Source organism: Netta rufina (assembly GCF_964035555.1).
Source record: "Netta rufina genome assembly, chromosome: 19".
NCBI lineage: Eukaryota > Metazoa > Chordata > Aves > Anseriformes > Anatidae > Netta > Netta rufina.
Window position 1 is genome coordinate 6279736 of NC_140143.1, and position 27858 is coordinate 6307593.

Sequence of the window (27858 nt, forward strand, 5' to 3'; positions counted from 1 at the left end):
CCCGGCCCCGCCGCCCCATGGCAACGGTGCGCGCCTGAGGCCCGGCCCCGAGGGGGCTCCGCGCCCCGCCATGGTGGGCAGGCTGGCACTGGCCGCCGCCTCGCTCCCCGACAAGGACGGCGACGGGCAGGTGGGGCTGGGGGCGGCCGGGCCCGGCCGCGGGAGGCGGGGAGCCGGCGGCTGGGAGGGTGTGGGGGTGCGGGGGGCTGACAGCCTGAGGGCTCCGTGCGGCCCTTGCGGACACCTTCTGGGTGCCTTCAGTTTCTGAGGCGCTCAGCGCAAGGGGCCTTCCAGGGCAGGTGCGGTACCTGGGGGCTGGTGGCATCGCCGCCCCTGCTGTGTTGGAGGCTGGACGTGGTGCCCGGGGACATGGCTCGGGGGGGCGTTGTGGTAGCGATGGTTGCAGCAGCTGATGGTGAAGGGCTCATCCAGCCTTAATGATTCTGTGGCCTCTGATGTAGCAGCTCCTGTATTTCAGGCTAGAATAGCTTTTGAAAATGGAGATATAGTTGATGTGCACGCAGCCATAGGGGGCTGACATGGGTTCTTTGAGTTCTTTGTCCTCCAAAAACATCCCAGTATCACAAATGTGTGCTGCAGATTCTGCACTGCTCTATGTAATCTTACAGCATCTTAGCTTTTAAAAACTAAGATTAATATTAAACTTTTTTTTTTGTAGCCATGCAAGAAACGGCGAGAGGAAGATGCTTCTGTCAAAACAATCACAAGGTATTTCTCACCATTAGCAAAAACAGGGGATAAAGCATTGTCACCGCCAAAACCCAACAATATACTGGATTATTTTAAAAAGACATCTGTACCTGAGAAAGCTACGGTACCAGCTGTAGCTGGAGAAAATAAAGCACAGTTTGATGGTGATGATAAAGACTGCAAATCACATCATAAACCAGCTTCAAAGCTGAAGAGGAAAAGGAAGAGAGTTAACTTAAATAACAAACTGAGAGAGATGAAAGAAACTGAGAATGAAGGTCCAATAGAAATTAATTGTGATGACAAAAGAGAAACAACAGAGATAAAACAAGATAGTGATGATTTCATTGCTACCTGTACTTTAGTTGACCAAAACCGTGTAGGAGAATCAGCGGAAGATAATATACAAGGTGAGAACTTCTCAGATGCAGACGTCTATGGAAAAAGTGTGAAGAAAGCTGGCTTTGAAATAAATGCAGTAAAAAACAGGATAAGAAAATCGAGGAAAAGGAAACACAAAGTATATGTGGATTTGTCTGAAAGTCTTTCATTTGAAAACCAGCTGAATGAAGAGTGTAAAAAGGAAACTAAAGATAACAAAATGGTATCTCCTGAAATAGTGGAGTGTGATGCTATTACTATTAGTGACTCGAGCTTTGACACGCATACAGATAAGGCATCGCAGGTAAATAGCAGTACAATAACAGTGTCATTTGAGGACTTCTTGAGGAGTCAAGGAGAACATAACGTAGATCATCTTGAAGAAGGCACAAAGCCAGTGCTGGATGATTCTGTTACACCAACTGAAATGGACAGAAGTGGTAGTACTAGTGACCCTGAAAAGGGTGAGGAATCTCAACAGGTACCGCTTAGGACAGTAACCGTCCTTGCACAAGTTCATTCCGTTCCCCCAAAATTAGCTTCTTTAAATAGGGAGCAAAAGGGTTCTATGAAAATAGCTTCAATTTTTTTGAAGCAGAAAGGATGTATAGGAGAAAAAGAAAGTAGCCCACCCCTTTTGGAAAGTGAACAAACTGAACACATTACTCAGAAAAGAAAATCCAATGTTGTCATTGAGGAAGAGGAATTGGAGTTAGCTGTACTAGAGACTACAGGATCAGATCCTTTGAAGACAAAATCTGCTCTGGAAGAGAGGCATCAGTTTATGAAAGCATTCAGACAACCAACATCAGATGTAATAAAAAGTGGAGTTAAAAAGGCACCTGGAAAATCAAAACAAGTAACTGGAAAATCTTCAAAAGACAAAAAAGGATCCGAAGGTGACATTGGTTCAAATAAGGAATTAGAAAGTGGAGTACCAGAAGATTGTGTGGATAAACATATGCATTCTTGTTCTGAAAACCATAGAACTAAAAACAGAAGACCTAAAAAGTTTCAGAAAAAGGGAAACAGAAGAAGAAAGGCTTTGGAAGCTAAGGAAGAATGTGCCTTAAATACTAGTGATTACAATGAAGAAAAGGATTCAGGAGCTAATCTTCAAACCAAGGAAAACAACTTGGATGTAAGAATTTCATCAAGTCCAAAAGTGAACAAGTTGAGGAGGAGTCTGAGACAGAAGAAAGTTGACACATCCAAAACTGTTACACCTAAAAAAAACAGAATGAGAAATGCCTTTTCTGAAGATGAAAGTGTCTGTCCTTTACAGACTTCCACACCAAAAACAAGCAAGCAATCCTTGAAAAAGAACATGTATAAGGCTGAGGTGATTACAGTGCCCTCTGATGCAAACAGTCCAATAAGGTAAACATTTTAGAATATATTCTGGCTTTTTGTTTTCCCAAGTATTGTAAGAGAGAGGCAATTGTGAGTTAACTGGAATGCAGCTCCATGAATGCTGACTTTGTTGGCTAATAATACAGAAGAACCAAAGTTGACTATAAATGTGCTTGAAGTGAAGACTTGGGGGAGAAGGGGGACACTAGCTGTTGGGGGTTTGCTTTTGTTTGCAGCACTGCATTTCTGAAGTCTTTTGAAACTGAGGTTTTAGAGTAACATTCCTTTCATTAAAAAGTCATAACAGCACCTAATGCTTTTCCCTAATTAGAATGAGGTTTACGCGGATCAGTGCAACTCTGAAATCAAATAAAGGTGAAGCAATGAAAAATGAAGAGTTAAACTCGAAAAATATAAAGGTAATGTATGTAACAGTTTGTTTCAGTATCTTGTAATTTACTACATGCAAAGTAATTGTTAACATCCAGTATTGCATGATAGTCTAGTGTAATGAAGTATGACAGTTCTTAGAAGCCCAGTGGAAAGCGAATATTACTGTGATTTACTGCTTTTCATAACTTAACAGAGAAATCTGAAAAAACAGTATGCTCACGTTCTGCAGCTTCTCAAGATGGGACTTCATGTTTTGGGTGTAGCAGAACAGCTTATGCTTAAGAAAATCACTGCCTGTATTTCACTTGTTCTATAGACAAATTGGAGGATCCCCTTGTAGGGCTCCCTGTTGAAAAGTATTGATATCCTCTTAGTTTATTCCTCCTTTCCATTCTTTCACTTTCGTACTGTTACAAATTTTGATTAGAAATCATGTGCTTTTGGGCATGAAAGATAACATTATTACTTAAAGATATTGCTATTAATTGCTAGATATTCTGATCGTTTTATATTTTAATAGATAAGCTCTACTTCTAAAAACATATCCAAAGCAAAACAGCTGGTTGAGAAAGCAAAAGCTATACGGCATAATAGATCAAAGGTCAACGAAGACTTACCGACTCCTGTGAGGCGCTCATCTCGACAGCAAGCTCTAGCTGAAAAGAAACAATTACAAGAAAATGAAGTAAGCCTCTATACTTTGTAGTGGGGGAAAATATTCTCAGGTTCTTACAACTCACGTAAGCAGCAAAAATGTTTCTTGCAAACATTTCTTCTAAAGTATCAAATAAGGTAGATAGTGATAAAATGGTCCAGGGGATGTCAAATAAGTAATGCAACTGCCAGACTTGGACTGGAAAGCTCATCCTAATGCAGTTCTATAAAATGCACCAGATGGGCACGCTTCAGAAGTGACTGCCTCTCTTACCTAATGGACAGCAACCTGTCTGTTTCAGGTGTGTATGTTGCAGACATCTAAATTTAGATTAGAGTAATTCTGGCCTTTGTTTATATATTGGGCATCTTATTCTATACGCTGCTTCTGTGGAAGCAACGCTAACAAAATTGCTGCATAATCTACAAATGCTATTCAGTAACTTCTAAGCTCTCTGACGCATTTCTTCACTTTCCTCAGTACCAATCAGTAAATTGTATCCTTAATGAAGGAAGAAAAATTGTTTCCCGTATTAATTTCTCTGCTTTCCATCTAGAAACCAGCAATAACTATACAGGCAAGCCTGAGTAATGCCACTACTACAATGCAGAATATGAAGCAAAAGAATCTTCGGAGCTTAAATGATGTCTTGGGGAAAAAGTCTAGAAATATGAAGGCTTCTAAGAACTCAAAAGGTAATTGGGTTTTATTAAATCTGTTTTATGACATTTATTGCCTGTTTTTATTTTTATTTTATAAATCTGCCTTTGTAGTACATTCAACTTTTGATTTATATAATATTCCAATATACACTTCTTATTTTTATGACCTAAGTAACCTCTGCACTGTTCACTCACAGGCACTGCTTTGTCTTTTTTTTTTTTTTTTTTTTTTTTTTTCCCCCTTCCAGGGAAGATTGTATTTATTTTAAAACCTAGTGAGATATAACTGCCAATAGCATACTGTGCTTTGTCTTCCACAATTTTAAGGATTTTTTTAATACAGTGATAAAGTAACTAGAAATATAGCTCTAACGAATTGTGATAAAATACTAATCTTTTCCTTTACTCATCTTTTTCCATAAGAAAAAGGAGTTTTTCTTATGTTATTAAATTTAATGTATAGATAGTAAACACGGAAGCCAAGTTACAATTGAGACATTATGAGAGAAATAGACTTGTACGTCAGCACTAACCTAATAATGATTTTTTGCTGTCCTTTTTTTCTGAAGGAAAACTGGCATATCCATCTTCAATCCTAGCCAAAAATGCTCAAAAATCTGCAGATGAACCAATTGTGATTTTTGATGAAAGCAGGTCAGTTTTCAAAATTGCAGTTGTTTAAGAACCAAAATATATTTCAAGGTGACCCTAACGTTTTCTCATGCTACAAAGTTAAATGCTTATTGAAATGTGATGCAATAAAAGCAATTTTATTGAGAGCTGGTTCCTGAACCATTGTTGAACCATTTTAGATGGCTGAAAATCTAGTTGATGACTGATATAAAACATCCTAAATAGCATTCAAAAATAAAAATATCAAGAGATTAAATTTAGTGTTAAAGATTTTTAATAAAAAAATTCAAAACTTAACTTACTGCATTTAAATTAACTTTAGCAGTTCTTCCAGGTTGCATAAACTCATGCATAGAAGTGAATGTGATTGAGCCTGAGATACCAGGTAGTCCTAATGATTTTCTTCAATTTCTATTTTCATTAAAGCCAAGATGCATCAGAAAATTCTCAAGATGATGATCAGTTCAGATCAAAACGTGAATTCTTGATGAGTGGTTTGCCAGAATTACTGAAAAGACAGATCGCAAAGAAAGCAGCAGCAACAGAAGCATACTCTCTTGCAAGTTCATGTTTTAAGACTGTTGTCCATGTACAGCAGAAGGATGACTGTAAGCTTTTGTTCAGTTATTGATAAATGTATTTGACTTTAAGTAAATCTTTGGGCAATCCATTCAGAAATGAAAAAAGAGAGCTTACTGTTATGACTGGAATAGTTAACGGTTCCTTCTTGTTTTGCATTGCAATAAGAAAACAAAACTTACACGCTTCCAGTCAGATGCTTAATAAACAGTTTTCAAGTTAAACTGATGTAAAAGTAATGTATACACTTGTGGGTAGAGATACAATGCTCTTGATGTTCAATCAAACAAGTTAGTCTTTCAAGTTCTAATTTTGAGAATAAAAATAATGTTGGACTGAATGGGCCAGAAGGCATTTCCTTCTGACAAAGACAATGCTTTGAGGGAGTGTGCTACAGTGTTTTCTGTCACACCCTTACAGAAGAACCAGAAGGCATAATAACCATTTAATGGTTCGTATTTGCAAACAAACCAACTAAGAAACAAAATCCTGAGGAGTGCATCAGTCCTACAGAGGTGAAGGCAAAGGCTGTTATTTAGAGTAAGCAGATGCTGGGACCAATGTACTGGAGAAATGTATGCAAAAATGTGCAAACTTGTTCTGCTTGTGGGAGGAAGAATTAGCAAAGATAAGAAGCTAATGCAGTGTAAATTAAATAAGCTTGGCTTTGATATGAGCAAACGCTATTACACCTATAGCTTTCTTTATTACTGTGGGATGGCTTTGTCTGTGGTGTATCTCTGTTTTGTTACCACGTTTTTTTTTAACGCTTTTTTGTTGTTTTCTTTTTCAGGTCATCCAATGTGGAAATTGACATCACCATTGTGCCCTCTATTAACTAAGTTAAAGAAACTGAGCGCTGAGGTCACTGATGTCACAAAAATCACCATCTCACTTGGTGAATTTTCCACTGTGAAATCAGAACTGACTGGAAACTGTTCTGCACCTGTGGTGAGTCATTAAAAATGAAGGGTCTTATTACAACAAAAATGAAAAGAAAATTGAAATGTGTTGCTACGTGGTATGAAATATATTGGGGGGGGGAAAAAACAGCAAGTACAGTTTGAATCTGTATCAGTCCTGGAGGTTTGTTTGTTTGCTTGTTTATTTTCTTTTGTGGATGTGTGCACACGCACTTTACCCCTAATGTGTTGTAATGCTAGGCAATTCTCAAGGCTTTCTGTTAATCTCAGGTCTTAACAAGGTAGCTACTGATCTTACCTTAAATTATGCAAAATTGTAACCGTTATTCTACATAACGTTTTCAAGTGGCTTTTTATTGTGTATTGCAGTTTTCTGGTCACCGATCAGTTTTTCCTGATGCAGTCAGGAACGGTTTACTAGATGAGATTGTGTCTTCTAACTCTCAATTTCCTGTGAGAAAATACCTTTATGCGTTTCTGAGAAGACAAACGGAGCGATTGCTTTTTGAGAATAGTATACAAGGTTAGTAATCTACATAGGAAAAATAAAATATATCAACATCCATAAGAAGGCAAGCTGAATCTTCCAGAAATATTACAATAAATGAATGTCCTTGGAAGAAAACTGGTCCCCATGTTTTAGGTTATCTTGACCAATTTTTTTCAAATATGGCTTGAACAAATGTACGGCTGTAATGGACAGAACTTGAAATTTTAAAGAGGTGTTTTTTTTCTGGGTGTTCATGTTGTTTGGCTTTGTTTTTTTTTTTTCCTTCATAGAAAGCAGAGTTGGTGCTGCAAATTCTGAGGTAATTCAGAAACATTCTGAGAACTGGAAGGAAACTAAGAGGAAAAGGAGAGAAACAGAAGACCACAAATCGAAAAGGAGAAAACAAGTTGAGGGTACAGAGAAGGAATTAAAATCCAGAGTTTCCAGGAACCTTACTGCTCCTGTGTCTGGAGGAAAACAAGCAGATGCAGCACAACCAACACACTTTGGGAAAAACAAGAACCAGAAACCAGATATTATAATAGAAGACAATGAATATTTATCAGAGCCAAATACACTTTCAGGTAAATCTGTGCTTTCTGTCTGGTTTTCATTCTCTCCGCATTCAGGGAACATATGTCAGCTTTCTATGGTGATAGAAAAAATCCTGTCTTGTCTCAATATTTTACTAGACTTGAGTAACGGATAATACTCAAGATATCAAGAAAATGGATAATGCTTAAATTATCACTTTTTTTTTTTTTTTCCTGTAGGTGTTGAAAAGGAAGACGTGCTCTGGACAGAAAAGTACCAGCCTCAAGACTCCAGTGAACTTGTAGGGAACAGGAAAGAAATTGAAAGGCTACACAGGTCAGAACCATACTTAAAATACCTCAAAATATTGTACTACTTCTTTATGTTAAAGAAATTGTTGATTATTTCACACTGCGCTTGAGTAAGACTTAAAACGTATATTTTGTGTCCTTTGACTTCAAGAAAGTTGCAGAAACAAATCGGCAATTGGTATGGATAGTTTTTTGGTCATGGTTTCTTTTATAGAAGTAAGTTGGTATCTTGTATAGTAAAAAATTATCATATGAGAAATACTACATGAGGCTATGAGATAGGATACAATAATGCTTTTATACATCTAGTAAAAACCAATGGTTTTGGTCGGGTTATTTTATGCTTGCATGTTAGAGATAGGAACTTGTCAGTACTTGTCTGTGCTTTCTACAGGCATACTACGTACTATAAATACGCCCAAGCCTGATCTCGTTGCAATACATCTACTGTTGATGGTAATATAGTATTTAAATCCTTGTAATCTATTGTGGTTTTAGTTTTATCTATTTGTGTTTTTCAAATTTTCTATGGTGGTTTAAGTTCTTCTTGTGACTCTTGCACAAAGTATAATGATGCATCTTGCAATCAATGCTATGAAATGTTTTCCACAGTTTAAATGGTTTGCTAAGTGACTTGGGTTTTATACTAATCAACTAATAGAACAGAGAATGAAGAAGGAATTGGTCTTTACAAAATAATCAAACCTTGCATATTTTTTTAATTGGAAGAGACTCATTAAGTTTCAAAGAGGGAGATCAGCCACATATTTTCCTTGAGTTTTGTTCTGTCCCATCCGAATTAGGTCTATTTTATTCAGCAATAATTTTTGTTGTTTTTGTTCTCTGTTCCTTCCCTTTTTAGCTGGTTAAAAGAATGGAAAAAAAGAGCTGATTTGGAAGAAAAAAGAAATCAAAAAGGAGAAAAAGAGGACAAAGAACACCAAGGTGCTGATAGTTTGAAATAATATATAGCTTCTCATTAAAGTTGGCATTACAATGACATGAATTGATAATGATTTGAACAATATTTTCCGTTTCAAATAATTTTACAGATTCTTTAGACAGCCTTGATTTTAAAAGTAATGAATCTGATATTGAGGAAGAGATCAACCTCTGCAATACAGTTCTGATAACTGGCCCACCGGGAGTGGGTAAAACTGCTGCAGTGTATGCTTGTGCTCAGGAGCTTGGTTTTAAGGTATGTGGAGCTTTCTTGACAGCGCTATTTTTCTTATTTGTAATTAATGGTATAAAAACATTTGCAATACAAGATATCTATTTAATTTATTTATTAATTTTAAATGCCATTGCAGATATTTGAAGTCAACGCCTCGTGCCAGCGCAGTGGTAGACAGGTACTGTCTCAACTAAGAGAAGCTACTCAGTCTCATCAAGTGGACAAAAAAGGCATTAATGCCCATAAGCCTTGCTTTTTTAACAGTTGTAGCAGTGCAAAGTCACCAAGTAAGTTTCATAGTTATATATGTCTTTTTAGGAACTGAGTTTAAAAAAAAAAAAATTTGGACATCAGTTCTTTAAAGAAGTTAGCAAATGTCAGTTCATCTGGCCTCCGTAACAATAAGTGCTCTCCCGGTTAACACAACTACACAACAAATTAAATAATGACTTTATAATGACTCTTCAAAAATGGACTTTTGATTCTCAGGTTATTTCTGTAGTGATAGATTAAACGGTATGACACTTAATAGGAAGTTGAACAGAAAGCATTCCCTGGACATATGAAAAGTAAAATATACATAAATGTTACAGTAAAACTGTCATATGCTATAAGCAAAACTGCAATTTCCTCTACATTTGCTTGAGAACTGTCAGTTTGAGATTACATTTCAAGCTTAAGATTAATATAAAATGTATCTTGCAGAAAAAATGTATTCTCCGAAGAAAGTAATTTCACCAAGAAAACCTCCACTGTCACCAAAAGGAGCAGGATTAAAACGAAACTTGCCCCCTAAAACACTTGCAAACTATTTCAAAATGCCTTCCAAACGTAATGATGGAACAGTAACATCTCAAGAAAAAAATAAAGGTAGGTGTCACTATTTAGTAGTTATCTTTAGAGACAGAAAAGCTCTACTGCACTATTATATATGTGGAGAAAAGAATAGAATTTATTACATTTATTACACCAGCTGCTGGCAGGGATGATGTAGTGCGTCTCTGATACACTTGCCTACATAGGAAGTAGTTGTCATTCTGTGTTAGAGGAGAGTTAACTAATGTACAGGCTATTTGAAGTTCAGTAGGCTCTCTAAAGGTGGTTTGGTTTCTTTGTGCTTTTGGGTTGTTTCTTTCTGGTATTTTATTTGAGACTCTGAATTTTAGTACTTTGAAGATGTGCTAAAATGTTTGAGACCACAAATGTTGGAAGGTATGTTTCCAAATTTTTCATGGGATCAGATAGTCTTAAGTGCAGGTTTTCAGAAATGGAATACTGTTTTTGGACAACTAGTTATTTTGAAAAAGCAGTATGGAGGAGCATGTGAGCAAAAGAGCTGGATAGATCTGAGGCAATGGAGTCTAATCTGAAAAGGGTGTTGGTGTAGGTTTTCTGAAGCAGTTTATGCATAGGATGTTTTGTAAACCACTGCTTAGAGTGCATATTAAATGGTTTAAGTCCTTCATTTTCTGCTCAGTTCTTCATCAATCTGCAGGAAGTCTTCAGAGTTCATCTGAAGAAAAAGATGCTCAAATTAAGTCAACAAATAAAGAAGTAGAAGGAGGAGAACACAACAGAAAAAGCGCGACATCTCTCATACTTTTTGAAGAGGTAAAATACAGGTGAAACTTACTGATGTGAGCAATACATCCCTTTTTTGTTTAAGTAATGTAACTATTTCCTTCCTACTTGGGACTTGTAGGTGGATTGAAGTGTGAGGATTATCATCTTAAAAATGAATTCAGTTCCCGAGTAGTTTTATTAACCAGACTTGAATAAATTTGTTAAAAGATAACGTAACTATCTATACTGTCTATCAACAGTTGTTCACTGTTAGAACAGTTTGCAGGATTCTACTAATTCAATTTCTTTGACTGTCAAAAGTATTGTTTTTGTTTTGCACTACTTGCCTGCAATGACACTTTAAAACAGGCACTGTTAGCACCTCAGTAAAGTACTTAAGCCTACATTAAATTTTTTTTTTCTTTAATGTCTTACATACAAATGTAGTTGAGTCTTAAACCAATAATGCAAAGCTACAGCCAGGAATGTCATTTCAAGTAAATAAAGGAAGTATAGTGATGTTTGCTAACTGTGGGCTGATCCTACAGATCACTGGTGCAGTTCTATTAAAAAATACTAAAAAGCTATCTGGATGTTGTTGTTTATTAAGTTATCCTGAGCAACCTGCTCTGTGTGACATAGCTTGCGGGGAAGTGGGGAGTTGGGCAAGGTAATACCTGGAGATCCCTTACAACCTCAGCCAGTCTCTGATTCTGTGAACTTGTGCACAAATGAAATCTGTTCTTGTTCGGTCTTACTCTGTAGTTAACAGTTTGACTGCATTTACAGCTTGTAGCTACTCTTAAAGCTATTGGTATCTTGCATGTCATTGTGTTTTCTATAGGTAGATATAATATTTGATGAAGATGCAGGATTTCTAAGTGCAATAAAGACGTTCATGGCAACTGCAAAGAGACCTGTAATTCTTACTACTAATGGTGAGTAGTGCTTGCTTCTGTAATTACAGGCAGAAAAACCTACTTGAATTCAAATATTTAAATGGGAATGGTTGATCTAAAATCTAAAATTTAAGAGACTGTAGAGTATTTCAAATATTTGATTAAAGATGCTTCAACTGTCTACTCTAATGGATAAATAAAATAATTTGTTTTGAACATATCATGACAGTTCACTGATATCTTTTTATCTAGATCCAACATTTAGCTTAATGTTTGATGGCTACTTTGAAGAAATCAACTTCAGAACTCCTTCCTTGGTAAGTCTATGCTTGGAAATGTAGATGATGTCCTAAGCAAGTAGTTGTCAGCTGACTTAATCTTGAAATTTCAATGTTGGTGTAGGTTTATATCTATCTGATGGAATATATCTTTTAACAGAAGACTGTTTTGGTTGTATGCGAGAGTATGTAATATGTTTTCATATTTACACATAGAATTTATTATTAGCCTGGAGGATTTATTTATCTTAACCATTTAGCATTTGAAAGAATTATAGGAAGAACATCTTTACCAGATCTTAGAAACTCAGGTTAGTAATTTCCTAGAAGATATCTAATAGCCTTGATCTGAAGCCTGACTGTGCCAGTATCAGTTCGTTCATTAAAAAGTAAAAGAACTAGAAATATTATGGGTTATTCCTTTAATATTATCACTGTCATCCTGTTACAGCAAATACATACTTGCAGCTATGTATTCTATAAAATAAATAAATATATGAGCATCAGAAGGAACTAGTTCTTGAGAAGGGAAACATTTTAATGCAAAAATTAAAATTCTTTGAGATAACAGAAAATACAGATTGGAAAGAAAAAAATATTTATGGTGGATATAGTTAACTAACACCTGCTCAATAATTACAAAAAATGAGCTGTATGCAGTTCTAGGAACATAGGCAGAATGTGTTTTTTTGTTGGTGTTTTTTTTGTTTTTTAAATGAGTTAAATTTTCTAAACTCAAATTAATTATCTGACTTGGACTATTTGGAGCTGGTACAGAATTGTGCTGAGGTTTTAATGTAACTAATTTAATAAACCCTAATCTTTTATGTTTAAAATATATATATCAAGCATAAATAGAGTAACTTCTGTTTTACAGTCCTGACCGGTAAGAGTTGTTTTCAGTATTGTGTTTTTATTTATACATTTTTCTTTGATTTAGATAAATGCTGCAAGCTATCTGCAAGCGCTGTGTTTGGCTGAGAATCTACGAACAGATGTAAAAGATTTAGCTGCTTTGTTAACCACAAATAACTGTGATATCAGACAAAGTGTTCTCTTCTTACAATTCTGGGTTAAAAGTGGAGGTGGATACTTGAAAGACAAATGTCTGGCACTTCACGGTATGTTGATTTTATTTAAAATAAAATAAAAATTAGATTTTCCATCTTAAGATGACTTTAAATCATTCCTAAAGTGCATGAATAGATGGTAACTTTCTGTAAGATTTGTAGAGATTTAGGTGGGTGTCTTGTGTTGTCAGGATTATTTTCTTTGCTACTTCAAAACTTCTTAGCATACACAAGCATACACAATTAGCATACACAATTATAAATTTGATTACTACTGCATCTCATCATTATCCTTTATCTCCCTTTCCTCATGAATAGCAAAACTGGACAAAGCAGGGACCTAGTAGTTGTCTCCCTTCAGCTTAGAGTTTGCAGTTCTTTATAATTCATCAAGTTGTGGGTAACTTACCTAAAAGAAGCAGAATGGAAAAAGAAGAAAAAATTGACAGCTAGCAAGGAGGAGGAAGCCTGAAGGATACAGGAAGAGTGTCCTGGGGAAGTGTGGGTGTGATAGAGAGAGACTACTGGAGCATAAAAGGAAGAAAAGACTATTTCTAATGGCTGCTTGCAGAGAACTGAGAGTTGGGCAGATTGACGCTTAAGGAGACAAAATGGGTGTGATTAATGGGGCAATTTTTGTTGCTATATTCATTGAGAACTGCAGCAAGAGGCAACAGCTACAGTATTTGTGAAAGGAATTGAGACCAAGGGGTAATCAGTAATTTTATGATGCAGCTTTTTTCAAGTGAAGCATGTTGTTTTTGTGCAGGAGAAGATGAGACGAACAAAGCAGATCAAGTAATTAATGCTGAAAAGGCTACTGATTCAGAGATAGAAGTTTCTCAGGCTGATGCACCTCTTCAGGAGTTTCCAAAATGCGACGCAGGCTGTGTAGAGACATTGCTTGGCCTTAGAAATATCCTGTTGCCTTCAGAAGATTTGTTTACATTTCTTAAGGTATTTTTGCTGATAAGCTAATACTTTGAATAATTGCTAGATAATTGTGTAACTGTCACTATGAATAGTATCTTAAAAGCAAATCTTTTTGAAAAAGTTGGTTGTAGAAGTTATGGTATGATCTAGTAATAAAGCAAAATGCAAACTGGGCAGTCTGCTGCAAGCCAAATACTTTGCCTCTGAAGTATAAAGACGGGAATATGAGGTTTTCTGTAGTATTTTTTTTTAATGCTTGAATGCATGATTATTAAACTTAGTAATGCTTTTTTCACAACTATTCTACAGCAGAAAATCACAACCATGGAGAAATGGGATAAATTGATACAGCTTCTCACAGAATTCCAGCTGAAGACAGTGAATTTTATATACAGTAATCTCGAACTGCTTCTTCCTTTACCAGTGCATTATCTTTCAAACCAGTCTGAAGCCTCTAACTCCACACTTGAAAGGACTACCATAGTTTCTTCAAAAAGCAAATCTATTAACAGCCACTGTTCTGGAAAAAAATCTAAAAAGACAAAGAACAAGAAAAGGCTTGATGTATTGGATGATAGTGACTTATTTGACACTGAACTGAACTATTCAGCTGAATTCTTAAGTTTGCCAGCAGATAGTTCTACATCATGTGCTGAAGTGAATAGCGAGGAATCAAAATTGATGATGAATAGCGAAGGAAAAGACGTGAAAAATAAAACCCCAGCAAATGATAAAAGATCTGCTCTTGTTTGTCAGTGTCTGAATTCACTGACTGAATTTGTGGATAACATGTCTTTCTTGGATTGCTGTGTAAACAGTAACACCAGGGAGCCACTGGAGTTCTCTAAAGATGAAGGATTTAATTGGACAAATGGCAAAATCAAAAATGGTCTTTGTGATGAATTCAGTATAGAAAATACTGATTGGTGGAGTTCCCAGAACTGTAGTGAAATAAAGGCAGCTATTGAAGCACTCAGTTTTAAGAAATGTTCTGTTAGTATTTCCCAAAAATTGGAAACCTCCTTGAGCTCCAGTAAAACACCTGAAAGTGATCAACTTGAGGGACTTACTATGCATATCTCAAACACAAGAAATTATGTATCCTTCAATCAGTCAGCTGATCCAAGGTAAGGCTTTGCAAATATTTCTGGAATACACTGCATATGCTTGTCAAGAAAAGCATTTCAGTGTGTAGGACTGTTTCAGTTACTTTATGTAAAAATTCATACAGATAGGAATGTTCTCAGTATGTCTCAGAACAATGGAGTAAGTTGTTCACCTAAGTAAGCTTAAATTAACTGCTTGGCACTTGCTACAAAAAATGACTTTGTTTGAATAACCTGACTATAACATTGTTTAGGAATGGTGACCTTAATCTGGTCTACTTCAAAACAGCATACACACCATCACCCCAAAAAGGAGAACAAAGGAGTGTTTTTTTCCAAGATAGTCAGATGGACTGAAATTGGTTTTGCAAGTACCAGACACTCAATTTTTCATCCAGGGCCCCTTTGTATTAAAGGTGTAGGTGTTGCCTGATGAAGACCTAACATTGAGCAAAGCTATTGCATTTTTGTAAGTAAGAACCAAGAGGAGTAATGTCAAAATGGATCTGCCTAATCTGTGACCAAACTTAGCTGATATATCATGAGTTATAGATTGGATCTGAGTCTGCTATTTTCCTGAACATCAGTCACAAAATGCTTTTTATTTTGAAGACCACAGATGCGCTCAGTTGTCTGACGGATAAACTAAACATCACATATATAACTAGATTGTGAAGACCTTGTCAGATTAGATAGTTAAGCTAAGAGCATTGGCAAAACAAACTACTGTCCCTTGTGTTTCTGCATAAGTGCAGTTTTGAAATGTTGTGTAAGCAGCATATGATCAAAAATTGCAGGTGTCTAATCCACTGAGAAGCAGTGTCAGACACCAGTATCTTTAACAGTTTTAAACCAGTGGCTTTGATTTTAAAAGAACAAAATGGGGATGATGATCTTGAACAAGAAACAATAAAGCTTCGTTCTCATTTTAGCATTCACGAAAAAGCACAGAAGAGGTTGGCAGTCATCAGAACTATATTTTCCAGAGCTCCTTTAAACCTGGGTAACAAGCAAGCTAGCATACTTGAATATCTCCCTACTCTTCGCAGTATTTGTAGGTCTGAGAAGATTAAAGAGCAAGGAAAGACTAAAAGAAGGTAAGTTTTTTTTAGTTTTCCTAAATCCTGCTATGTTTCAGTATACAAGTTAGTTGTATTTTAATTTATTTAATTATTTATTATAAAATATTTTGTAAAAATCTTTCTAGATGAGAAAGGTGGATATTGCCTCTCTAAATAGAAGTATTTTCTACAATTTGGAAATAACTTTGCCCCCTTATAGTTACTCTTACTTTTTTTTTTTTTTTTTTTTTTTTTTTTTTTTACAGATTCTTGCATTATCTTGAAGGAATTCATCTCGAAATACCCAGACAAATGATACGCAGTCTGTCTCTAGACTTCCCTTAAAATTGCTAACACCAGAAATACATTGTGCCTAATGGTGGTTTTCTCACCATCTTTTTTTTTTTTTAAACACATTATTTTATTGTATATTCAGAGCCATTTGTATATTAAATTTCTATAAGTATTTAAAATAATGTATATATCTATTGTCATGATATTGCTTTTAACAACTGAAGTGTTGGTGCTTGTCTAGTAAGTGCATTTAGAACATTAAATGTACAAATTAATCAGGACTTCATGCTATCTTTTTCTGTAATCTGTGAATCATGTAGCAAGAAGTCCTTTTTTTTAAAACAAACAAACAAAAAAAAGACAACTTTCACAACTTCTACAGCAAAGTTGTTGGGTTTTTTTGTTTTTTTTTTTATACCTCACTCACCCATCACCAGGAGCTGACTTTAGTAAAAGAAGCTTGTTTCTTTCAGAATTTGCATAAGTGTTAAATAACACAGGGTGAGGCAGGAGCAGGGAGAGCAAGCAATAACTCTTGTGAAATGTAAATGACTGAGCAACTCCATTCACAATAACAAGTGGGTAGCAAAGTCTTTACGAAGCACTATGCCTTGATGTACATATATTTGTATACGTTGGTTTCAAATTCACTCATTATTTACAGCTGATATGCATGTTGATCTTAAAAGGGTAGAGGAATGATTACTGTAGTTCATGATGGACTTGGACATTAGGCAAGACTTTGTAAATAACAATTATTCCAGTGTTACTTTGATTTCAGTAATATTTAACTACTTCTAGTCTTGTATATTGTGTTCTATTTTTATACTTCATTTTGTATTTGGCAAGACTTCAGCCTGATTATTTGTGATTGAATCTGTTTTTATACAACAATAAATTTGTGACACTTTGCTATAGTTCTGGATATTTCTGATATTATATATGAAAAGTAATACTTTAATGTTTTTGGTCTATAATATTTATTTTTTTTTAACTGGAAATAATCTCAACCATGATTTTTCTACCTTTTATATTGCAGTTTTACTGTTCTTCCTCCTCAAATTGAGATTTTTGCATTACAGTGCCATTCCATTTACCTCAATGTTTCTATAATAATGGGGAAGGCTATTTTCTAGTACCTTCTGTTCTCATCCTATATTTTTCATGTCTTAAAGATGTTCAGGAATGAGAAATATTTATAAAAATGGTAAATTATTTTAAGGATCTGCATTGTAGATAACCTTTATAGTTTACTCTTTCAGTAGCACAGAGAGTGAAATAAAGTGGTGCCTGTTAAAATTTTATTGGATTGTATTGTTGCATCAATGGTCTGAGTCCTGTGAACTTCTGAAAAAAATAAAGTAAAAGCGTATCCATTCACTGCTTTATAAAGGCTGCTAACTAAGGCGTGGACTTGCATATACTGGAGACAGGCCCTATAATGTGTTACTTTCTATTTTAGAAAATACAGGGGAAGACATAAATTAGCAGTGGGAGACAACTTACTTCCTTTTGAAGCTAATTCTCTGGTTCTAATAATTGCCTTAGGAATTAATTTTAGAGAATGCTCAGGCTGTGGTGGTATAATAGGAGTCCAAAAGGTAAGGTGGAATTCAAGCAGTTCATTCCTTGATGAGAGGCTTCTGTGCAATTACCACAAAAAAAAAAAAAAAAAAAACTCCTCAAGCTAATATACTCAGAACAGTTTATTTGAGCTCTGCTAAACTAGTCACTTTGCATTTCTGTGCATCAGGTATGAGCATTTTACTATTCTACTTAAGTAGTCAGAAGTTTAAACAGGGTCAGTTCAGGATTAAGAGACCAGGGGCTGAAGCAAGAACTGTGTATCTCTTGGATGTCAGAAGGCAGGTTTCTAGAAGGGGACAGGCTGGTCTTGAGGAAAAGAGAGGAAGAGAGGATTAACTGAGCCTAACCAGAAGACCTATTCCCCTGAATGTCTTCTACCTTTGAACCAAACTCTTTTCCCGCAGTAGTGTGCATCCTGCTTATTATTTCATACTGCACATTGAGCTAGCCCATGTGTCTTACGTAGTACGACATGCACTCATGCTTCCACAGCATGAAAGTGTAAATGTAGGGAAAAACTTCTCTTCGAAGCAGCAACCACCTTCTCTTCCACCTTATAAAAAATCAGCTTCAGAAATCAGGGGAATGATAGGAAGATTACCTGGAAAGAAGAGACAACCCATGCCTGAGATCTACCTAAACAAAAGACTTTGCTGAAACTGGAACTAAAAATAGAGTTTCGAAATGACTACATCCTATTTAAGCAGTAGTTATTATTGGGTGTACAGTAATTTCAAAAGTATGCATGTTTATTTATAAACATGTTATTTGCTGGAATCTCAGCCAAGTTTGAAGCTTGTCTCGCTTTTTAGCATTATCCCATTATTGCTTTATAGAATACAAGTGCAAAGGAAGAGGAAAGGAAAAGGTGATGGATGAACTTAGCTAAACCATCTTGCTACATCTCTTTTAACGCTCTTCTACACTCCCAGAGTACAGAAAAAAAAGCTGCTGAGCTTTAGGTGTACCCTTGTGAATGTGTGATGCATTTATACTAATGCAGAGTAGGATGAAAGGATCCCTTTGCAAGACAGGGCTTTCACAAAGACTGAGATAGTCTGGAAATGGTGCAAGATAGTGACTAGGAGGCCTGGGAAGAATATTTACTTTCCTTACAAGTTGCAAAGGTGCACTGAAGCTGAGCTATGTGACTATGACATAGTATTTTAAAACAAAACTAATTAATAACTAATGCTGTATTTTTTACTGTCAGGTTTGTATTTAGTCTTGAATATAAATAATTACTTGTAAATGTCAGGCATTTTCATATCTTAAAGGATTTGTAAGAACAGAAAGATTAAGCTAGCAAAAGATCTTCAAGGTATGGTTTGCAGGAAAGCTATGGGGAAAAAGAAATCCATTCTTATATTCTCACATGCAACAGCACTTAAAGCTGTAACTAGAGTAAAAAAAAAAACAAAACTATAGAGTAAAATGAAAAATACTTGACATTTTTAATTTTCACTTTTAGTCAATTTCACTTTTAATTAGCTTTGCTGTAAATCTTTCCTTCATTTTAAAATATTGGGTCTTCTTCCTTTAGGTTAGGAAAGCTTCCCGGTTACATTGACCAGTGACGTTTGGCTTTACCTTGCAAGAGGGGCATTGCCACCACGCTTTGCAGACCCTGACGTGCTGCTCTCCCTGGCTTCTCAGTGCAGCCCCCTGTTCCTGCTGCCAGCAGGGCGGCAGGCAGCCCCCGGGGGTTGAGCCCCTGCCCGAGCCTGCCTGCGGTACGAGCGCTGCGGCCGGTACCCGCAGCTCAGCCGCCGCTCTGCTGCACAGCAGCCTTTGCATTTGAAAATCTTCCCGCAGGAGAAAGCCGAGCCTGGAGCGAGGCAGAGGAGGAGCAGCAGGTGCGGGACGAGCCCTCCTGCCGGCTGCAGGACCCCGAGGAGCGGGCAGCTCGCAGCGGGGACCCCCCCCTCGGTTCCGAGCCGCGCCGAACCCGCACCTGGCCCCGCCCTGCCCGGGGGCGCGGAGCCGCCGCTGGAGGCGGCCGGAGGGGAGGGCAGGGAAGGGGAAAAGAGAGCAGGGAGTGCCCCGCGGCTCGGGGCCCCGCTCCGCTTCCTCATTTCACGCCCGGGGCCGGCGCCGATGGACCGCGACCGGCCCAAGGTGCCGCTGCTGGAGCTGCTAAAGGCCGCCGGCAACGGCCGCTGCGCCGACTGCGGGGTGGCAGGTGGGGGCTGCGAGCCCGGCACGGGGGCTCGGCACGGCTCGGCTCGGCTCGGGGGCACCGAGCGAGGCGGCGGGGGGCCGGGAGCCGGCCTCGGCACCCCGGGGGGTTGTGGAAGCGAGGGCCGGGGGCGGCGCGGCCACAGCCCCCCGAGCCCGGGGGCTCGCACCCCGCGGCGTCGCCTCCCGAGAGCGGAGCCCGCGGCGGCCGGGGAGGCGCCGGGCAGCTGCTGCTGCTCGCTGCGATAAGGGAGAAGCGAGGCGAGGCGGGGGGAAGGAAATGATCGAGCGGGATGGAGCCCTCCGAGCACCTCGGGGCTGCTCCCGGCCCTGCTGAGTTGGAGGGAGCGGGCACCGGGTAGGGGGGCGGCTGAAACGCTGCTCCGCCCTTAGGTCAGCAGCAAAAGTTCCCACGATGAACTCTGAAGCTCAGCTTTCCCATCGCCGCGAGGCTGCCTGCACGGTCGTATTAATTTTTAAACAAATTCTCCGTGGAAAAGCTTACGGGTTTCAGGGCTGCCGTTTCACTGGGGAAAGCAGATGTGGTTCTTTTAAATACAAAGAGGTGACAGCTTTAAACAACGGGGTGGGATTTGATGAGTTAGGTGTGAAACCTGGGCTGTACATCAAATATGTTTTTTTTGCCCTTGCCGGTGGCTGTGCCTTTTCCCATTTATCCATGCATTCTTTTTGTTTGTGTCTAGATCCAGAGTGGGCTTCTTACAAACTTGGAATATTCATTTGCTTGAATTGCTCCGGAATCCATCGCAATCTTCCTCAAATCAGCAGGGTCAAATCCCTTCGGCTTGACTTCTGGGAGAATGATCTTATAGAGGTACAGAAAAAAAAGGAATAATTCACTTATTTTTGCCTGTATTTCAGCATAACCTCCTCTGACTCAGAATTCACACCATTCTCTATGAACAGAAGAACATAGAGCCAAGTGAACTCATTGGGTAACTTTAGGTGTTTTTTTTATGACGTACTCAATCAAATTACACTGATAGGTGATTGTACGTTTAACAGCCGGCAGTATCTGCGTATTGTGGCTTAGAGGCCCACAGTTACTTCCAGCTAGTATGTTTTCTTTAGTAACCAACATGCCTTTCTTAAATATTGCTTCAGCCTCTCATTTTTCTATTGAATTGTGTTAACAATGCAATCACAATTTGTTTCTAGGAACAGCTGAAGGTGGAGGAAGATCATAAATATATTTTCTCTTCATTCTCTTTTGTTATTTCAATTAACAACCACAATTGTGTGTTCCTTCCCATCTGGTTCAGAGCTGTAAACAGTGAAATATCTAAAATAATGCAGGCTACAGTTCCAAAGGAAATGTATAAACTTCTGTGTAGACACGCTGAGAGTTTGGTTTAAGTTTTGTTTTACGCTCATAACACAGTATTGGTTTTGTAGTTGCATATCTAAGTGGAACTTATTTTGTATTTCAGTTTATGAAGAAGCATGGGAATCTCTGTGCCAAAGCTAAATTTGAGGCCAAAGTCCCCCCCTACTATTACATCCCCCAGGCCTGTGACTGCTTGTAAGTTGATGGTTTATTCAGTGGGGCAGACCTTTTCAGCTATCAAACTGCCGCTTTCCTCTACAGGTCTCTTTGGTTGGTTGATGAAAATAGAGTAGAGGCAGATCAGCTTTATCCATGTTTTCCTCTTTCAGGGTTTTAAAAGAACAATGGATTAGAGCTAAATATGAGCGTGAGGAATTTGTTGCCACCCGAGTCTGCCAAGATCCTTGTTCTGCAGGTAAAAGTTAGGACTGTCAGGGAAAAGGCTTTAAGGCCAGCAGCACAGTACTCTGGTTGCAACCTTGAAGATCTTTGAGGATGGCTTGCCATGTATGAGTTGCTGGACGTGCAGGCCTTGCTTTTGAGGCTGTAATTTTGAGAAGAAGCTCCCAACAAGTACAAGGTGTATTTAGCTTACATGTGTGATCTTACAGTTTTCTAGTTCTCCACTGATTCATTCCATTTGAGGTGAAAATTCTCAGATGGAAAAGAGGCTTGAAACTCTGTGGCACATTACCATGTAGATAAACAGTCCTGCTATAGTGCTGCCTTTGTCTGATGCTAGTCTTGGTCCCATATGCAGGTAGCCATGAAGGATTCCTCTGGAAGCGCGGGCGGGAGAGCAGACAGTTCCAGAAGAGGCGATTCCTCCTATCAGCAAGGGAAGGGATATTGAAGTACTACACTAAAGAAGTGAGTTCCCCAGCCACAGCTGGTTGTAGGTAGCTGGTCAGCAACCAGCCTCAGACTCTACTCTTTACCAGTTGAAAATAGTATAAAGGACTTTGTCTCTAGTTTTGCAGCCAGGTCAGCCTGTGTTTGGAGCAGCCCAGAAGTTTCTGCATTATCTGTGGTATCTTTCTTAGGCAATTGCTCTTTTGGATTTAGCCCTTTTCCTCATCCCTTATCGTAACCCTGCAGCCTCCTTTTGCTTAGTGAATGAAGGACATGGATACTGAATAGCAAGATGAAGAAGAGATCTGTTAGCAGATGCTACTTCTCACATTGCCAAAATATTCTGTCATCAGCTGCTGCAGTAACATCCTCAACGTCTCTCCCTTCCAGTGAGAATGTGTAGCTAATTGATCTCCAGCTGTGAGGTTGGAGAGAGAATATTTGCAGTGCAGACACATCGCTTTCCAAGAGCCAGCCAGCATTTGTGAAGGAAGGGGAGTTATTCTGTCTAACTGATTTTATGTGACACTATAGCTTTTATTCTTCAGGTATATCCAATTATCAGGTACTTCAGGATGCCTGCTTTCTGTTCAGTAGGGACCTAGTTCTCATAAATTATCTATCCTCCATTGCCTTCCTTGAGACCACTTTAATACAGTGATGCTTTTCATTTCACAGACCAAAGGTCCAAAAGCCGTTATCAGCATTGAGAAACTGAATGTGATGTTCCAGACAGAGAAAATCCAACATGCTCACGGACTGCAGATCACATACAAGACAAATGGTCAGACAAGGAACCTTTTTGTCTATCACGAAAGTGGAAAGGTGAATACCACAGAGATTTTGGAATGAGAAAGATTCTCTGATGTTGGATATATAATTTGGAATATATACCTGTTTCTGCAGGGTCTGATTTTCTCTGAAATCACTATGACTTGTAGAATATAGAAAGTTGCAGAATTTTACACTAGTAATTTTAACGTCTTGCTCCTGTTCTGTTGGGGCAGATAGGCTTCATTGGTGCATATGTGTAAATCTCTGTAAGGTAACTGTCTAATGGTTTTATATAATTCAGTGGTTTTATTCTTTCAAGCCTTCTTGACACACATGGAAAATATTGTTGCTCTGCATTATTTTCAAACAGACTGATAATTTTAAGTACATCTACAGGTTTTGTTAGATTTCTGTTCCTTCCTTGCCATAGTTCTGAAGTGTTTCCAGGTACGCAGGTGGTTAAACAATCCATAACTGAACCAACTGAAAAAGCCTCTGACTTGGGTTATTCCCCATGCTGAGGATATCCAGGACCTTCTCGGACATTTAAAATTTTTAAAGTTAGCATTTAAAAATTATTTTGGAGGCTCGGTATTTTTCAGGTGTCTGGGACAAATTACTCTCTCTGGACCTTGGGGAGAAACTGCATCTTTGTAAAGAAATCAGAATGAAGGAGAAAGGCCTTTTTGGAAAGGCAGTGTTCTTACATGTTATTTTTGTCTTTATGTTTGTCTTTGCTGTTTTCCCTAGGAGATTGTTGACTGGTTCAATGCCATTCGGGCAGCACGTTACCATTATCTTAGAACAACCTTCCCAACTGTCCCTGAGTCTGAGGTGAGAACTGAACAGGGCTTGAAGCGGTCTGCTCAAACACAGCATGGGAAAACATTTTCTCACTTCTGCCAGAGCCAGGTGCTCAAACAGCTGCATATGGGTTTGGAAATGCCAGCTGCTTCTCTCTGGAGAAAGAGGGAGGCTGTCATACCAGGCTGTTCTTGAGACCTCCATGGTGGCTGTCCTCCAGTGTGCCTCAGCCTGGTGCTACTGCTGGGATTTGGAGGCAGCAGCTTTAAAGTACATGAAACTGGTACAGGTATCCGTGGAACTACTGCTGGACTGTGCGATGGCATTGGGGAAAAATAGATCTGCAGAGCAGATATGTAGAAACAATTGTTCAAGAAACAGATAGAGGCCCTACTTGAGAGAGAGGAACTCCATAATGCTTACGTCAGGAGGTAGTACTTTTGTTTCCCTTCTTATGTGAAATATCTGAAGCTCTTTTTCTCTGCACGGCTAGTTATGGATGAACTTGTGGAGAAAAACATCAATCACATCCTTAATCTTTTTTCCTTCTCATCCACTGTGGACATAAAAACTAAATCTTTGCTTTTCAAAGCGTATCTGTGTTTAGCCATACCAGCTGTGAGCAAGAAGAGTAACACCTTTAATCACTCATGCTCAATGTCTCTGTTAGTGCCAACACAAATATTCTTTAATACTCAGCTGCCTTAGAGATGGAATAAAGGCAAGTCTTTTAATGATAAACACAAGGAAGCAGAAGCTAATTTGGGCATCTGTGTTTTATCTCTTACTTTGACTTGCTGGTCATCTTTCCTGGCAGGAGTATTGGGTTCTCCAGCAAACACAAAGATGGTCTGTCCCACATTATTCCTTTCCTTGCATTGGGCATCACTGAATTTTCTTTTTCTTCTGTGGAACTAAGGTCTTTCTAGGTGGAACTAAGATCTTTTTCAGAGCAGCCAGACCACAGCCAGGCTACATACAGTGCCAAATTAGTAGGTGAGCCTTGGAATGTATGGAAGCTGCAGAAGAAAAGGCCACACAAAAGTCTGTGTGTGGTTCTCTTAACGTGTAATCTTGCAACAATTTTATGTTCCTTCTTAATTCAGACTTCCCTTTACTGAGCAGCCAAAAACAACCCTAACCATAAAAGCCAAAATTGACGCTGATTTGCCTTGAAAGAAACAGAACAGAAAAGCAAGCTTGAATGAGATGGCAGACCTTTTTTTGTGTGCATTCTCCTAGCTTGTACCCCGGATCACAAGAAATTATGTCAAAGAAGGATATATGGAGAAAACGGGACCAAAGGTAGGTCCAGCTTACATGCATAGTAGTACACAAACAGGATTCTTCTGGAAGGGGATTATTTGATAATGCTATAATCGTTTACTAGTAAGCAATTTCTTGAGTGACTGCGTGCTTCCTGGGTTGATAACAGACATTGTTAAGCCTGTTGTGTTCTTGGGGTCATGCTGTATTTTGTGCAGGAAAAAACAACTGTGAAGAAGGATCCTCCTTGAAATGTAAGTGAGATGGATTGGCTGGCAGTGAAAATGCTAAGTACTGTTGGGCAACACTGAATAGGTTCCTGTGTCAGTTGCCTGCTGACTGCAGCTCTAGAACTACAGCCACCTCTAGAACAGAACATCACATGATAACTCCCTTACTTCCCTATTTCTCTTGAAGTCAGTAGCAGAGAAGTCACATCTGTTTATAGCAGCAAATTCTTAGGTCTTAAGCCTATGTTGGGTCGTGGGCTTGTTTGTTTTCTTGTGGGAAGTTATTTGGGCTGCTGCTTCTTGGAACATCAGAGGGAGATGGGGAGATTTCAGGCTCTGCTGAAGGAGCAGAGAAAGAGCAGAATTCTTCCCTGGGATTTTTCTTTACCAAACTACCATCTCCTTGCAGCAGAAGGAGACCTTCAAGGTGCGCTGGTTCAGCCTGGACTGTCAGGAGAGGAACCTGCTATACTTTAAAAATCCACTGGTAAGAGGGGTGTATCCCCCAAGCCCCTTCACAAAGGTGGGTGGGAAGAAGGGATCTGTTATCTGACTCTTCCAGTGGCTGCATAAGACAGTGGGCTCAGTCTCAAGAGCTCATCTCCCTTATAGGTTGTCATCTCCCTTATAGGTTGATACCTTTGAAGCTGAGCAGTTTGGGAACTCTGTCCCTTACAGTGGCTGTGAGGAAGATCTTAGTCTTTTACAAATAGCTGCTAGCTTCCTGCTGCCTGTCAGTAGATCAGTGATCCCTCCACACATCCCCAGCTCCATGTCAAAGGACAGAACAATGTCTGCTGGAGCTGTACTATCCGCTGGCTAATGACTGTCTTCTGTTTCCTTCTTCCTAGGATGCATTTGCACTGGGCCAGATTTTTATTGGAAGGAAGGATGAGGGCTACGAAGTACGAGCTGGCTTGCCCCAGGGAGTCTGTGTGAAGAAGAGGAAACCAGGGATCACCATGGTCACACCAACGCGAGAGTTTTTATTTATATGTGAGAACGATAAGGAGCAGAGGGAGTGGATAGACGCCTTGAATGGAGTCATTGCCCAGCCTTTGACTGGTTAAGACCAACAGTGAGTTCTGGTGAACTGCACTTCTTGGGCTCTGTTCAGCACTGGTCTGCAGCCTCTGTGATGTTCAAGCCCCCTCAGTGACTACCACAAAGGGCTTCCTTCAACAATTGAAGGCACAGGGAGGGTGGCAACAGAGAAACAAGTAAGGTGGAGTGCAGATATTCGAAAATGATCTGTGTCTCTGCACAACCTTCCTCTAAAGTGCCTTCTGTCTTCCTTCCCTTCTCTGCTTTTGAGCAGAGGAGGCCTTCCCAGACTGATGTCGGGATAAATCGGCCAGTGTTCCCTTATGGAAAAAAAAACAATGTCAGTGGAGAAAGTCTGACCACAGAGGGCTAGCATGAATTTCCTTGAGGACTCATGCAGGCAATGTCATATCAGATCCTCCTTTTCTTGCTTTGGTCTGATAGCAAATCCAGAAGGATGTACTTGACAATCCACCCGGTGGCATACAGTCTGCCGGTGAATGTGATCATCTGTTACATGAGTGCATAGAATGAGTGACCAAGAGGCAAGACATCACCACCTACCAAGATGATGCAGGGCATCCTGTTGGGTAGACCGAAGATATAAATTCATGCTGGGATAATTGGATGAATCTTTCTCAGGAAGGAGCACAGCCAGGCAGCTATAGTCTACCTGACTGCAGCTCCTATCCAGATAGGGACATGTTTGTTTTCCATGGAGTGGTTTTAATGCCTTTTACAGTGTTAAATTTCTGTCACAGAAATTGTAAAAAAATAAAAGTCAAGTTTGAATTGTGGAGAATACTGTAATGGAATCACTCTAATGACAGATGTCCCTAGCTCCTTGCTTTCAACAGTCTCTGCTATTTGATTCTTTTATGAGTGGCAAATGAGACATGTAAAGACTTCTTTTTTCTTTTCCAAAGCAACCCCACACACTGCCTCAGTCAAGACATGAGTTCAGGATGAAGACACACTGATTGGTGTTACCTCCAAAAAACAGCTAAAGCTTTGGGTCATTAGTTCACTTACTGAATTTGATTAGTCTGAGCAGTGAAAGGTAGAAGTTAGTTTTAAAAGTGCTGTCTTCCTTGGCTTGTTTGAAGACACTCAATGTATGAGGACCAGCACGGAAAGCACAGAGTGAGTGCCTCCTGATCAGGTGCTACGTACATCCATTCTGCGCAGGAATGGGTGAGGATTTGCACTGGCTCACAGAGGGCACTGAGTGTTTTTTTGCCTCACAGCCAAGCCCAAGATTTGGTTCTACCAAGAAGTCAGTCATTCAGATATTTAATTCTTCTTTTCAGATTCCCTTAGTTTGCAAATCAAGCGGAAGTCTTGCAAACTAAGCTTCTGGTAAAGCTTCCACCTTTTGCTGTTGCTTGCCAGCCAGTCTAAGGCACCCCAAATAGTTCTACAGAAAGAAGGAAGTACCAATATATGCAGGGATTAGTGTGATTAACTCTTTTTTTCCCACAACAGTACAGAAAAATTGACTTGGTTCATCATTCTGTCTGTCTTAGTCAACTCATCATCATCCAGCCTTGAACAAACTGCAGGAGTTTTGCTTCCTGACATTCTCCCATAAACTCCCTGATGTTTCTGTTCTTTCTTCCCTCTCCCCATATGATCTGGGGAATTACAGTTCACACGCTGGTTCAGCAAATCTTCTAACAGCCTCATCCTGCAGCTCCTGAAATCAACAGCGAGGCACTTGTTGAAGATCATAGTCTGGTTTGAGATGCTTTTTTTTTTTTTTTAATTTA

At 39.0% G+C, this 27858-nt stretch overlaps 2 protein-coding genes across 2 annotated transcripts; both read left to right on the top strand.

Moving 5' to 3' along the window:
• Window positions 1-70: 70 nt before the first annotated feature.
• ATAD5 (ATPase family AAA domain containing 5) lies at window positions 71-16846 on the top strand (the record flags this gene model as incomplete). The annotated part of the gene is made up of 23 exons (XM_084298326.1): window positions 71-196; window positions 680-2472; window positions 2777-2864; window positions 3359-3523; window positions 4050-4188; window positions 4725-4809; window positions 5215-5396; window positions 6161-6318; window positions 6660-6813; window positions 7071-7364; window positions 7554-7650; window positions 8488-8570; window positions 8678-8823; window positions 8939-9089; window positions 9508-9672; window positions 10280-10413; window positions 11210-11303; window positions 11517-11581; window positions 12483-12663; window positions 13382-13569; window positions 13855-14672; window positions 15584-15748; window positions 15979-16846. 23 exons carry the CDS (start codon window positions 71-73, stop codon window positions 16055-16057), a joined length of 5550 nt encoding a protein of 1849 aa, XP_084154452.1. The 3' UTR covers window positions 16058-16846.
• A 2843-nt stretch (window positions 16847-19689) lies between these two features.
• ADAP2 (ArfGAP with dual PH domains 2) lies at window positions 19690-26824 on the top strand. Its single transcript, XM_084298702.1, has 10 exons — window positions 19690-19775; window positions 20476-20606; window positions 21223-21314; window positions 21449-21534; window positions 21880-21989; window positions 22650-22796; window positions 23496-23579; window positions 24792-24854; window positions 25455-25532; window positions 25897-26824. The coding sequence occupies exons 1-10, from the start codon at window positions 19691-19693 to the stop codon at window positions 26113-26115; spliced, it is 1095 nt and encodes a 364-aa protein (XP_084154828.1). The 5' UTR covers window position 19690; the 3' UTR covers window positions 26116-26824.
• Window positions 26825-27858: the final 1034 nt, after the last annotated feature.

Excerpts from the sequence above, each read along its gene's own strand:
- ADAP2 (XM_084298702.1), top strand. The coding sequence starts at position 19,691 with ATGGACCGCGACCGGCCCAAGGTGCCGCTGCTGGAGCTGCTAAAGGCC. Across the intron at positions 20,607-21,222 it reads GGGAGAATGATCTTATAGAG|TTTATGAAGAAGCATGGGAA; the intron begins GTACAGAAAAAA and ends TTTGTATTTCAG. Across the intron at positions 25,533-25,896 it reads TATACTTTAAAAATCCACTG|GATGCATTTGCACTGGGCCA; the intron begins GTAAGAGGGGTG and ends CCTTCTTCCTAG.